The 14,055-nt window shown below is 38.2% G+C and overlaps 1 protein-coding gene across 1 annotated transcript in view; it reads left to right on the plus strand.

Annotated features, from left to right (window-relative positions):
- Nucleotides 1-14,055, plus strand: part of LOC111149195 (anthrax toxin receptor 2) — a 147,238-nt gene that overhangs the window by 13,696 nt on the left and 119,487 nt on the right. Inside the window, exons 4-7 of the mRNA XM_022506140.1 lie at nucleotides 3,732-3,813; nucleotides 4,278-4,385; nucleotides 4,518-4,586; nucleotides 5,397-5,477. Of these exons, the coding sequence (XP_022361848.1) occupies nucleotides 3,732-3,813; nucleotides 4,278-4,385; nucleotides 4,518-4,586; nucleotides 5,397-5,477 (340 nt within the window). The remainder of the gene's footprint in view (nucleotides 1-3,731; nucleotides 3,814-4,277; nucleotides 4,386-4,517; nucleotides 4,587-5,396; nucleotides 5,478-14,055) is intronic.

The raw sequence follows: 14,055 nt of genomic DNA on the forward strand, positions 1-14,055 counted from the left end.
GTGTTCTGTGGATGGAGAAAAGCCATTGATGTGTCCCAGTGTGTGGTGGTGTGGTTGCTGTGTTTGCTTCCCTTCTCTTCTTGTCTACCCTACCCTTTCCCTTCCCTTTTATCTCTTCCTTCTCCTACTCAGCAGAGAAATTGGAGAGATACTAACAGAATGGAATGTGTTAGTTTATGGATTAAAAAAAAAATAAGTCAGTGTGTTTTTGCCTCTCTCTCTCCCTTTCTCTCTGTCTCTCCAATCAATATTATTATGATGTAAAAAAGAGTTGATTATAGATTTTAGTCCACTGATTCTCAACAAAAAAAATCAGAGGTTTAATATCCCATTAAATTTGTTTAAATTCTGCCTCTTTCCAAAGGGTATTGGAAGCTGCAACAAACATCACAACATTGCAGAAAGATAATAACATATAAAAAGAAAAGTTAAAATCTTGGAAAAGAGGATGTAGCAATATGATAACCATAGGAACTTAGCAGAATTCTGTGAATGAGTAAGAAATTTACTCTGGGCTTCCCAGCAGTTAGGGCAAGAAGCAGTTGACAGAGTGGTAGTTAGCAGAAAGGAGGAAGTGTGTAGTGATTACTCAGGGATGACGAGAACCTTCTGCCATGGACCTTAGAGGAGATGTTATGTGTTATGGTAGCAGCACCCTTGACTACAGCTTCACAACAAATACCGAAGTGGTTTCAGTATCACAATTCCTGTAGCTGGAGACATAACGTGAAAACCAAACTTGGTGAGGTTGATCTAAGATGTTGTTGAATTTGAGCTTTATAACGTGCATTTTTTCCTTTGTTTTTTCATCCCCCACTTTTTTCTTTTTTTTTTTTTTAGAGCTTTCTTAGAGTTGCAGTTTAGATGAATCAGTTCTCTTTTTAACCTACGACATCATTTTGCTTCCCCCGCGCCCCAATTAGCTGTTTGCTAACAGACAAATTTTGAACTTATTTTCAGTTGCTTGCCATCTTTTGAAGGCCTGAGATCTGCCTTGTCTTGTTTCAGCTTTTGTTTTGCCCTGTTTTGCCCTAAAATGACACTGGTTGGTGGAGGCTGACAGACTGTAGTTCCACAGAAAGGGGATAAGACCAGGGCTCGTGTGTGTTGGTGTTAGTGACTGTTGGCAAGAACACTGTGCCTCCAACGACCGTGTAATGATGGAATTCCGTGCTACTTAGAATATTATGGTGTCAGGTATGGTTATGGATAGCTGAGTCCTGCCTTCCAGAAGAATTCTGAATTCCATGCAGGGCAAGTTCTTGTAGCCTCAAGTCCTCTGCTGGTGTTGTCTGGTTCTTAGAAGTAATTAAAGGGTGAGGTGAATCTGAACTGAATGGGGAAGGCGTTTTTTACCATGTTACCGTGCACAATCTGTTTGGGTAAACTTGAATTTCAGTTGTCTTTTTCATTTCCCTTTTGGCAGCAAACATTAATGCTTGTGGACACGCTGCCACTCGTTTTTTGGAGATACCGTATGTTTGGTTTTGGTCTGCGTACAGACAGAATCAGTTTCAAGTTGTGTCTGTAGCTACTAAACCTAAATTTTTAGATAAAACAAGCTTATCAAGTAGGTAATTTACTCCATCATCTGTGAAATTTTGAATCTTTTTCCTTTGGTAGATTGAAAAATTTATTGAACACTTCTTTGTAAAAGGCATTATAATTAGTGAGAGTAGGAGGATACATTATAAATGGTAGACCTAGTGATCGTCCACTGTAAACTTCCAGTCTAGTTGAGAAGTGAAAACATTACATTAAGTTAAATTAAATTAAGTACATTATTTTGAAGTAGAAAGTTTTTGAGAGACAAAGTTATTTATTGTGTAGTAGAAGTTGATGGTGGATATGTTTGGGGTATCTTAACAAAAGAGTATAATGATTTAAAGAGTTAAAGATAGGTTCACAGTAGGCTGATTTTAAACCAAGTATTAAAAGAGACAATCAGTGTGGATCAGTAGAGATTACTGAATCAGGAAGGAAGAGGATTAGGATCATATTTTGAAACTTATCTTATGCTTTTGGGAAACTCCTTGAGATGGAAAACTTGTCTGATAATAATTTTCATTACAACATCAACACACAATCACTAAGTTACTTTTAAAACATGAGTGTAGCTCTGGTGAGTGACTCATGTATTTCAAATATTCAGAACATAATATTGCAGCATGATAAAATTTTTTTTTTACTATTTTTGACATATGTTTTAATAGTGTATATGTTTTATGCATATAATTTTAATAGTGTATGTGTGTATATATATATCCTTTTATGTATGACTCTAGTAAGTTACTTTTTATAATTTTTCATCTATCATTCTTAATTGTGTGGGTGCTTTTTATGTTTTATTTAAAGCATTATACTTCAGTTTACCGTTGTGGGGACTTTTTTATTTAAAAAGGTGTTTTTCTGGGAGCACCTGGGTGGCTCAGTCAGTCAAGTGTCTGACTCCTTTTTTTCAAGGATTTTATTGTTTAACAGTCCCAGGAGCCTGGGATCATGACCTGAGCTGAAGGCAAATGCTTAAAGACTGAGTCACCCAGGGGCCTCAAGTGTCTGACTCTTGATTTTGGCTGGGGACATCATCATGGGGTTGTGGGATAGAGCTCCATGTTGGACTCCTTATGCAGTGAGCATGAAGCCCGCTTGAGTCCCCTCTCTCTCTCTCTCTCTCTCACTCTCCCTGCCTCTCCCCCAGCTGGCAAGTGCTCTCTCTCTCACACACACAAAAAGAGACTTTGCTTCTTTATAAAAACTAAAATTCTGAAAACAATATATTAAGATCTCTGTTCTGATCCTTTAAATTCAAAAATTTAAAAACAAAATTTTGAGTTTATTTTGGATTGTTTTTGCCACATTAATGTATTTATCTCTTATGATTCTTATGGTTTCTCTATTTTGCAAGGGGTCTTTGGAACCTATATTGAAAAACCCTGAAAAATTGGTTTTCTCTTGCTTAATACACACAAAATAGCTTTTAACAATGTATTCATGCTTCTTTTAGACATACTGCATTGGGATATTAATTAGTCATGATGAAAAGATTATTCTATAGGTTTTTTTTTATCTTTTTCCTTCATATTGCCTCTTTCAAGAGCCCATTACCATCCATTTCTCCACCCATCCATCCATTTATTCTTTCCTTTGTTCATCAGGTATGTACTAAGTACCTACAGTATTCAAAAGAGTGAGTTAGTGTCTGGAAGGGTGAGAAGATGCTACAAGTGTGACTAGATTCTGAGACACATGACTCTGGGAAACAGGTAGAAACTGTGAATTTCTGTAAGTAAGGGTTAAGTAATGTGCCTCAGAAATTTACAGACAACAAAGAAATTTCCAGCTTGTAGGGAAGTGGGTAAGTGTTTCAGAAATGCTTTTTCACTTAAGCTGACCTATACAGTTCTCGTTTGTTTTAGATGAAGGAAAATGTTTTACTCCTTAGCATTTAGTCAAATATGATAGAAGTTACTTGTTCTCAGCTCAAAAATGCCTAGAATAGACCTAGATTTTTCAAGATATTTCACGTTGTCAGTGCTTTTATTTTTTGTAGTTAAAATATGAATGCTATTAAATACTTATTAAATAGCAAAAAGTATGAGAAGTTATGTCCTCAAAGCCCGTGTTCTTTCCTCTTACTGAAGGAATCTTGATTGTAATATTGCCATGTTTTTTGATAAGTGCTTATTGTGATCTTTGCTCATTTTTCTTTTGTTTAATTTTATATTTTTCAGAAGCAAAATCAGTAAAGGCTTGGAGGATTTAAAAGATGTTAGACCAGTAGGAGAGACATACATCCATGAAGGACTAAAGCTAGTAAGTTCTTCACATTTCTAAGTATGGGAGAGAATGTTTTCTTATTCTGTAATGCAATAAACTCTAACTTTCTGGTCAAACTCTAAGACCTCATTACATGTTTATCTTTAAAAAATTAAAAAAAAATTTAAATGCTTTTAGTTGTTCTAAGGATGAGACTGATTGTGGTGGTGAGAAAAATTTGGATGGCATTTTGCTTTTTAAGGAATTTTTCATTTTCTGTGTGGTTATTTTCAGACTAGTCAATCAAAGCTTAAAATGTATATTCTTTAGATCCAATACTAACTACTCTATAATGTGAATCTATGCATATTTCAAATAAAATAGTTAACACAGAATACCCTGTTTTAAAAGCCCGTCTGTAATACTTTGCTTTGGTCAGACTCATAAATTCAGCTTGATGGAACATGCTGGTTCAAAGTTAAGATTAAATTGTTAGTTGGATAATTATTCTTCATTTTCAGGCAAATGAACAAATTCAGAAGGCAGGAGGCTTAAAAACCTCCAGTATCATAATTGCACTGACAGACGGAAAGTTGGACGGTCTGGTGCCGTCGTATGCAGAGAAAGAGGTGAGTATTGAAGTGAAACCGTTCCTCAAACCGCAGTGTGCTTTGCTCTGTGTCTCTGTGTATACAGCCTGATGTTTGAGTAACACTGACTGCCCTGCGCTGCTCTCTCTCTGCTTCTCTCTCTCTCTCTAGGCAAAGATATCCAGGTCATTTGGGGCCAGAGTTTACTGTGTTGGTGTTCTTGACTTTGAACAAGCGCAGGTGAGTACAGCAGATCTGCAGACTTCGGTCTAAATGACGTCATGGTCTTCAGGGCGGTTCATCAGGATCTTCTCACCGACGGCTTTCTGTGACCCTAATTGGTTGCTAACCATTTTCTATAGGGTGATTTTGAATTCTGCATCAATAATGTCTGATTTTGATAGGTTTCATTACTAAAAATGAAACTCTAAAGTTTCTTGAATATTCATTTGGTTTAAAGGCACTGATATTATAGAACACACATTTGGATTAAAATATTACGACTACTCCTGGAACTCAACTGGCAAGATTATTACGACAGTCGTATTTAGGTGTTTTAGTTTGATTGAAAACTTGACTCTTAGGAGTGCAGGCACTTGGGAAATCTGTTTAGAGGAAATCTTTAATATTTTCATTCCCAAACCCTGATTTTTTTCATTAAGTTTTGAAGATACATGTATATGTATGTATATGTATATGTATATGTATATATACTTTTTTTTTTTCCTCCTGCTCACCAGATGATTTTACATTTAAATTTTTGGTTAAATATGACTAAGATTCCTGTGTCTCTTGACATTTACAGCTAGTAGAGCTGTGCACTCTTTTGAGATTCAAACCTGAGACCAGTGTGAAGGGCCTGTGGGAGATTCGTTTCATTGTAATACATTTGCAGCAAACTAGTGCATCTCCTTCAGTCCCGACAGGCTGCCCTGGTGAATTAATCCTGTAGTATAGTTTTTCAGATGAACATAACTGAAACATAATGAAGTGTATAAAACGTATATGTCTCAACTCCCTGTTAATTAAATGTTCCTGCTTTTTCTAAAGCTGGAAAGAATTGCCGATTCCAATGATCAAGTTTTCCCTGTGAAAGGTGGATTTCAAGCCCTTAAAGGAATAATTAATTCTGTGAGTATTTTTCTGGGAGTAAGAAAGGCTTATGACCTTAGGTACATTTTACAACGTACGACGTAATCTTCGTATCCATTCAGTTGGTCGTTGTCTTGAAGAAAGAGATTAAGAAGGACATTTGTTTGGTATTGAGAACATGGCGGCATTGATCCTAAAGATGTGGATTTTGTTTGTGTTCCTTGTTGGTATGAAGGCTTGTAGGTTGAGCTCTGAGCCTGGGTGTGAGATTTCAAGTTGAAGATCTTCATGAACAGTCTTAGACCCTCGTGCCCTGTGAGCATGGAGTTCCTCACTGTCTTCATCTCTAGCAAGTTTTATAGGCTTTGTAGAAGAAGCATAAAATAAAAATCTGGGCCAGAAGGTGTGATATGTGTCCCTCCTCCAAAACACGGTGTTTCTTAGCTCTCAGGCGGGCCCTGTGCAGTGGCGGCTGAGTATTTGAGCTACCGTTGTTGGTTCCATACTAAGGATTCCTAGTTTCTCTGGAGCTGGTCGTGTTTCTGTTTGGAATCCAGCGGCACAGTCTCTGGTGATGGTGAGTCGGGACCCCCTAAAGAGGGGAGAGGAGGCAGGATGATGACAGGCAAAGCAAAGCTCCTTGGCTTCCACAGCTCAGGTTTATGTCTCCTTTTACTGCCTTTTGCTAGAAGCACTAGGAACAGTTGTTATTAAGTATTTATGGTATTTTGGTAAACACCATCCTAAAACGGAAGTGAATGATATATATTCGCTAAGCCAAAGCTTTTCCTCTCACCTTTAGGTATTTACTGAAGGGAAAAAAAACCGACAAAAACAGTAAATCTCAGGGTCTTTGGATGTTTGGTTCTGGCGTTGAAAATTTCTCTTGAAAGAGCATGTTTTTCAGAAACCAAGGGAGAGCGATTGCTTTTGTTTTTAAGTAGCCTGTAGGTTTTATCCCCCCTTATTCATGGAACTTTTCAAAGAAGAAAATATGATGTGGTTCGATTGCATATCAGTACATCTAGTGGACAGGCCGAATGTAAATGCAGGACAGAGATTTTATTATTTTAGGAGCTTAATTATGTCTAGTCTTTATTTTTTTATTTTTTTTTTTAAGATTTTATTTATTTATTTGACAGACAGAGATCACAAGTAGGCAGAGAGGCAGACAGAGGGAGAGGAAGCAGGCTCCCTGCTGAGCAGAGAGCCTGATGCGGGGCTCGATCCCAGGACCCTGGGATCGAGTCCCACATCGGGCTCCTTGCTCATCAGGGAGCCTGCTTCTCCCTCTGCCTCTGCCTGCCATTCTGTCTGCCTGTGCTTGCTCTCTCTCCCTCTCTCTCTCTCTGACAAATAAATAAATAAAATCTTAAAAAAAAATAGGAAATATTTGGATTCATATTCATGTGGATTTATATTTGAATTCAAGGTAAATACTCTGTAACTGTGATTTGTTTTAAAATATAGGAAAGTGGGTGGACAGTGCAAAAGAGAGCATAATTTGATCCTGTAAATAAACAAATCTGTGGATTGTATTTTAAACTTTTAAATAGGATTTCATTGTGCTGGGGAATTTGTGGTTCTTTTTATAATTACAGTGGGAAGGAGAGAAGACCTCGCTGGGTTATTCCCTTTGGAATTTTTTTTCCCCCTTCTGTGTAAAAGGTTCAATTCAAAATCCTCGGTGACTAATTGGTTTTTAAAACTCTGTGGGCTGTGACTGCATATTTCTCCTTCAAGAAATTAGTAGTTGACTACCAGAGGAGATAAAGTTGTTTTGCTACATTTATTTGTTAAGTTTCATCTATTTTATTTGTATTAGGGAAACTTGAGATGGAATTTCTAACTACAGTCTTTCTGGCCTGACATTCTCAATGGACTTTAGCTTGAGTACATTATGTTGAAAGACTTGGCAGGCAATTAGAAAGATTTGTGTCATTTCAGCCACAGATTGCATGCAAAGCCTCTTGCGTTTCATTTGCTGGGGTCTGTGGTGTAGTGTTCATTCTCATTCAGTTAAACTTCAGCTATTTTGACTCTTAATCTCACAAAACAAACTGAGGGTTAATGGGGGGAGGGGGGTTGGGGGGGTGGGATTATGGACATTGGGGAGGGTATGTGCTATGATGAGTGCTGTGAAGTGTGTAAACCTGGCGATTCACAGACCTGTACCCCTGGGGATAAAAATATATGTTTATAAAAAATAAAATTAAAAAAAAAAAAAACAAAAAACTTCAGCTATTTTGTCAAAACAAGGAGGCGTGAATTATCCTTGGGGAAGCTAGCCTCTGGGGGACCGGGGCAGCAGCCACATGGCAGAGCTAAATGGGGTCCGTACAACCAAAGCTGATCCCACGCATGGTTGAGATTTTTATCTACACGAGGATCGTGGGATTTTTGCTCGCTTGGTTGAAGTTTAAGGCAATTCACGCACTTTATGCCTTTTCAAGGCAGGGATCGCTGCATCTCTGGTAATATACAAAAGCTATAATTCTGCCTGGAATTTGAATTGCACTTTATACTTACAAAGTACCATCTTATTTTCAAAAATTATATTTGGCATTTAAAACAAATATACTGCATCTATTTCAGGGTAAGGGCAGAGAGAAGAGACTATCCCTTTATTCTTTATGATTTACCAGACTAGTGGATAAAATTGTACTGTGGAATGGATTTATGCAAAACTAAGCAAATGTAAAGAATCAGAAAATTTAAGAAAAATTCAGATGTCTGGTACTTTGAAGGCAAGATATTAGCTAAATTGGGAGATTTTTTTTTTTTTGCTGCTAGTTATTCATATACATCAGGCCTTATTGTCAATTAATTTCTTTGAGAAATTTAATTAATTTAAAAATTAAATTAATTTAAAATTAATTGAGAAAAAAATGTAAGCTGATTTTCATGTTTTCTTTGTCCTCCCTCTCTTGCCCATCCAAATCCAGCGACCTACATGGTCTGGTCCCCTTGCTGTAAATCACATTTTGTTAAGGCATGGTTTGTTCAGAATCAGCTTCTTAATCAGCAAAGATAGGAGTTTCATTTTGGAGCCTTCTTTCATTGTAGTTAAAAAAAAAAGAAAAGAAACACTGTCGTGGTCCTTTCTCTTATAACTTCAAAAGTGAGTGACTGGAGAAGGCTTTGTTATGAACAGTTTGCATATTAACAATTTAATACCTTCTCTAAAACCTATTTGATTCAGAAAATCATTTGCATGTTTTATTTTGATTTAGAATGAAATAGATCATTTCAAAATTTTAGCTTTTTATCCAGGCAAACATGGTATCTAATTGTTTTCGGAATATTGGTTTAATCGCCAATCTTAATTAGGAATGTGAAAGTTTAAAATTCATTATTAGCTCAAGTAGGTGCAGGTGAAAACTTTCCTCTTTCACCCCTCCCTTCCCCCCATTATCTGAGTTACCCTTTCATCCACTCATTTATTGAGCTCTAACCTTGCTTAGGGTACTGTGTTAAGCGCGGAAGAGGGCCATGAACAAGACAAATTCTCTGTTCTAAAGGAGCTTGAAAATAATGCTGACTTGAGGCTTGGAATGTGGTAGCCCCTGCAAGACTCACAGAATGTGGAGGTAAGGACGAGGTGGGAAAGTTCATGGGGTCACTCCGGCTGATAGAGAGGAATCCTGTCTTGCAGTTTGCATTAAGATGCCAATGTGGCATCCATAGTCTCTCATGGTTCTATGGACTCCGGGAAACAAACGGAGGGTTTTGCGGGGGTGGTGGTGGAGGGATGCGTTAGCCCGGTGATGGGTATTGAGGAGGGCACGGATTGCATGGAGCACTGGGTATTACATGCAAACAATGAATCTTGGAACACGACGTCAGAAACGAATGATGTACTGTATGGTGACTAACGTAACGATAAAAAAAATGAAAAAAAATTTTAAAAAATGACTAAAGTTGACAGAAGGATGGGATAAGTTTGGATATATGAAGTCCTGGGAGACTTTTGGTGGTGGAGTTTGAACTGTGCTCTGACAATTGGAGTAAATTAGAAGCAAGGAATCCAGAACTTCAGAAAGAGCCTGGGCTGAGGGGCTGGAGCACGGGAGGGAGTGTGGTCTGGCCTGGGTTATGGAGGAATAATGAGGGACAAATGTTGACAGGCAGGCTGGATCCAGATTATGGAAAATCTCAAATGTTTGAGTGGGGAATTGGCACTTATTTCGTGAGTAATTGGAGAACGATGAAAGAGCAGCTTACGGATGAGATTTGTAAGCTAGCTGAGAAAGTTTAGGAAGAATAACTTTACGGTAATGTGTAGGATAATTTGGAAGACGGAAAGGTGTGTTATGAGTCTCTTACAAGAGTTCCTTGTGAGAGACATGGTGAAAGGAAACCTGATAGAGTGAAGCACTATGAAATTGGGAATAAGACCTGAGTGTGAGTTCCAACCTGGCCACGGCCTGGCTATGTGACGTTTTGTACTTTCTATCATGTAATGTCTCTGGTTTTAAAATTCTCGTCAAGTCAAACAGGGACAATTCTATTTCATTGGGTTGTTTTGTGAATTAAATGAGATAATGATTAAGAATGGTCTGACTCAGAAGGGTGGGACTTGCAAACGTTTGGTAGGAAGCTAGGAAGGTCAGGAAGTTGGGACCATGTAGGATGGGGTTACTGAGGTTTCTGTAGGGCAGTCCATGGAGAGAGTTGGCTGGAATTCTAAATAATCAATGGCTTAGGACTGCAAAGACATGGCCTTGATAGGTCAGAGGATCAGATCTACCAAGTGGGTCGTAACTACAAGGACTTCTAGATGGTGTAGCTAACCAAAAATCAAATAGTTGGCCCTGCCCTGGTTCCAGATCCTCCGGCTTTGGGGCTAGGGCCCAGCAACTGGGAAAGGAGATTCCCATGACAAAAACTGTGTAGCATTTCCGGAGTCCGCATTTAGAAGAGAGCTCCAGTTCTTGTTGGGGAACCCGTAGAGCTGGTTAGTAATTCAGAGTAGAAACCTAGTTGTTTAGGGGGAAATAGCATCTCCAATGGACCATAGTTCCTTAGGGCGTATTTTAGGTACTGAGATTCTAGGTCTGTCCCAGTTAAACTAGGTCAAGGACCATAAGCAAAACATGGCCTGGTCGGAATGCTGTCAGGAACAGGGAGGGGCAGAACCTCCAGGGATACAGCTTTTCTCTTGCTGAGCCAGCTCGGATGGCTCTGGAAAATATTAGTGGCTGTTGTTATTGCTGTGATGGCAGTGTAACTGGAAACAAGAAGGTGAATTCGGGAGACCTTAAAAAGTTCCTAGAACCTGAGAGATCACTAGATATAGGTTGAAAAGGACGGAGGAGGGAGTCAGATGTAACTTGGACATTTTGTCCCCTGACAACTCTGAATAAGGGGAAGCAGGGAAGGTGAAGGCTCTGTTTGCAGAGGGGCCTGGAATGCTGGAGGACCCGGTGGAACAGGGCAGAAGGGCAGAAGGAGAGGTGGAACTGGACCTGGGGAGTCCCCATGGGGCATGTCCCTTAGGAATGGGGCAATCCGGGAGTGTGCAAGTCAGAAAACTTGAGAACCGACTCGTTCCCCCTCTTGTGGTTTCTCCCCTCCTGTTGCCCACAAACCCAAGGATATAATTCTTCTCTTTTCCACTTTAGATTATCTTTAATATCTTAGAATGTTAAACAATTATTTTTGGTTTCTTGGAAAGGTGGTTGCAAGACTTTTCTTTGAAAACGAAGTTTTATTTGAACTAGTCAGACTGACATGTGAGTGGCACGTGGTTCATTGTTTCATTAGGTGGTATTCAAGATGAAACAGAACCACAGACTGGTGCATAACATGGAAAGAATAAAAATAAAAAGACTCCGTGAAAAACCTCCCTCCCTCTTTTTTTTCCCCCCTAAAAACAAGACCTTGGTATGTTATACTCTTTGCAGTTATTCCCACAATTGTTTTTTGATAGAGCACCTCAGAATGTATTAAGCAGGGGAGACAAATCCGTTGTGAAACTGGTTTTGTAAATAACCCTGATCCAGAAGAATTAAGAACACTATATCCTAGGTGATGGCAGCTAATGCCCGAGTTCCTACCTTCCTAATGGGGATGTAGAGGAGCGTAAACATAAATAGGAAGGGAATGATCCCTCCTACGTGAAGGAAATTTAAATCAGGCTGAAATAGATGATTCATAAAGAGAAAAAAGTGCAACGTGTATTTCAAAAAATAACTTCATTTGTAGTGCCAAAAAGGTAAGCTTCAGCTGAACTTCGCACAGAATTGTTTGTATCAGTAATGTCTGTCGTTTTTGAAACGTTTCTAAGTAAGGTGTCTACATTATGTTTTAATGAAACGAGAAGACACTGCAAAATCATTTTCTTTACACACAAATAATTTTCACGGAGAGGTGCCTAATGAACAATCTGATAAGACCTCAGTTTTAAGTGATTTTAGCAGGTTCTGCTATGAATGTTGACTGTTTAGTTGTGGAAATCTTTATTTATAAAATCATGGTTTGATAAAAAAAAATTTTGAAGTCTGAGCTAACGATAAAGATATAGTCACAGGAAAAAAACCCAAACTAGTAGGACCTATTTGAAATTGGAAATCAGTTTCTAGGACTCTTTAAAAAAAGACTGGCTCTAATATGAGGCTCAGTATAAATCAGCTTCTTCTGGGTTTCTGTTTATCCAAGGATCGTTAGTACTGAATGTAGATGAAGTGTCTCATTATAACATCGTTCACATCAGTGGTAGGAAGGTTGGGGCTGTAGTTCCTCCTCCCTTTTTTGCTAGTGTCTCATATAGCTTTAGGTAAGTAGTAATTGCTTAATTCATATATATCAATGAATGAATAAATAAAATTTGCTTTTTGAAAATATTTTCATGTTTTTATAATATGGTTATGGTGTACTTAAACATTTTTAAAAACTTTTTTTTTTAAAAGATTTTATTTATTTATTTGACAGAGATCACAAGTAGGCAGAGAGGCAGGCAGAGAGAGGAGGAAGCAGGCTCCCTGCTGAGCAGAGAGCCCGATGCGGGACTCGATCCCAGGACCCGGGGATCATGACCTGAGCCGAAGGCAGAGGCTTTACCCACTGAGCCACCCAGGTGCTGCCCCCCCCCTTTTTTTTTTGCCAGAGAATACTTTACTTTGAATTGACTTAATGATTCCATATAACTTTGATTTTCATCTTCTTTTTTATATTCCTCTGTACTATGACTAGGGCTTCAAAAACCAAGTTCATACTAGCTTAAGAGGAAAAAAAAAACTTACTGTCTTATATAACTGGGTGGTCCAGAGGGAGGAAATTGCCTCAAGTGTAATTGAGTCAGGAGAATCAATCCAAGTTCTTATGATCTGTCTTCATCAGTTTTATTTGCCTCCTCCTTTCCTTGTTCAAATGAGTGTGAGATGAAGGTAATTGCCTGAGATTTCAGGCCTTGGAACCAGTTGGCTTTCCAAAGAGAGAGCTGTCCCTTTGGGGCATCCGTATACTCTGTCCCAGACAAGGATTCTGAGTGACTCAGTTGAGTCAAGTGCTCCTTCCTGTCACATATTTAAACCAGCCAGAGGACCACGTCTACCCAGTGACGAGAGGTAGGCAGCGAGGCAGAGAGGAGAAGGCGTCCTGATCCGTAGCCTCACTAAGGATCACATGCAGTGCAGAACGGTTTCCTCAGTACACGGGCAACACTGTTCCTACACCTGTAAGGGTGAAAAAGTGTTCTCGGTAGGAAAAAAATTCAATAGCTGTTATAGTCCATTATATTCAAATACCTTTAAAATGTTTTTGCCATATATTCTAACAAGGCACTTTATTCCTTCCAAATTCCAAAAAGCTAAAAATAAAAAATAAAAAATAAAATAAATAATTTGTTTTAAGCTACTCGTTTTAGGTACTGAAATTTTATAGTCTTATCTTGATGTCTGTAGTCCAGTGCTCTATTTGCATTTCCATGATAATTTTACTTAATAATAACATTATTCTTTTTTTTTTTATTAGATTGGAACTGTAGTTAGGAAAATCAAATCTACTTTTAATCAATACAGCTTTGTGACATTTTGTGAGAAAACTAAACTGGTACCATTGGGTTATATAGCCAAAATGAAGTGCCAAATGTTTATTTCTTAACACCAATCTGTTTGGGCTACAAAAGACGACCTTTAGAGGCTCACCTGTTCTTGAAAGCAAATTCAGTCAAGTAGAAGGACATTGATAAGGAGGATAAAAATGGTTAAGAGTTATGGCTTAAATGTACCACCAGTATAAATTATAATGGATAAATGCATGATTTCTCAGCTACATCTTATTTTTCCCCAAATATAATAATTCCCAATTTATTTGGAAACTTTTTTTTTTTTTTTTGAATACTGTGTTTAAGATGCTTTTCTGGGGTTGGGTTACACATATTGACATGGTACCCTTGATTTTTCTGAGCTCATTGTTTTTAGGCATAGGTGTTTGATTGTAAAGCTAGTAGAAGAGCTGGTAAATCTTTGTCTTTCTATCCTTGTGGCATAGGGAAATATTTTATTTGCCACTCTGGATATTGAAAAATTAAATAGAACAAAGACAGACTTAGAATGCTCAACAGAGAGATTTCGCGTTTCAGTTAATAAAACAAGAGAGTGAGCAAACAGGACTA

This window comes from Enhydra lutris, unplaced genomic scaffold, assembly GCF_002288905.1.
Source record: "Enhydra lutris kenyoni isolate GAN:26980312 unplaced genomic scaffold, ASM228890v2 scaffoldscaffold21, whole genome shotgun sequence".
In the NCBI taxonomy this organism is placed as follows: Eukaryota; Metazoa; Chordata; class Mammalia; order Carnivora; family Mustelidae; genus Enhydra; species Enhydra lutris.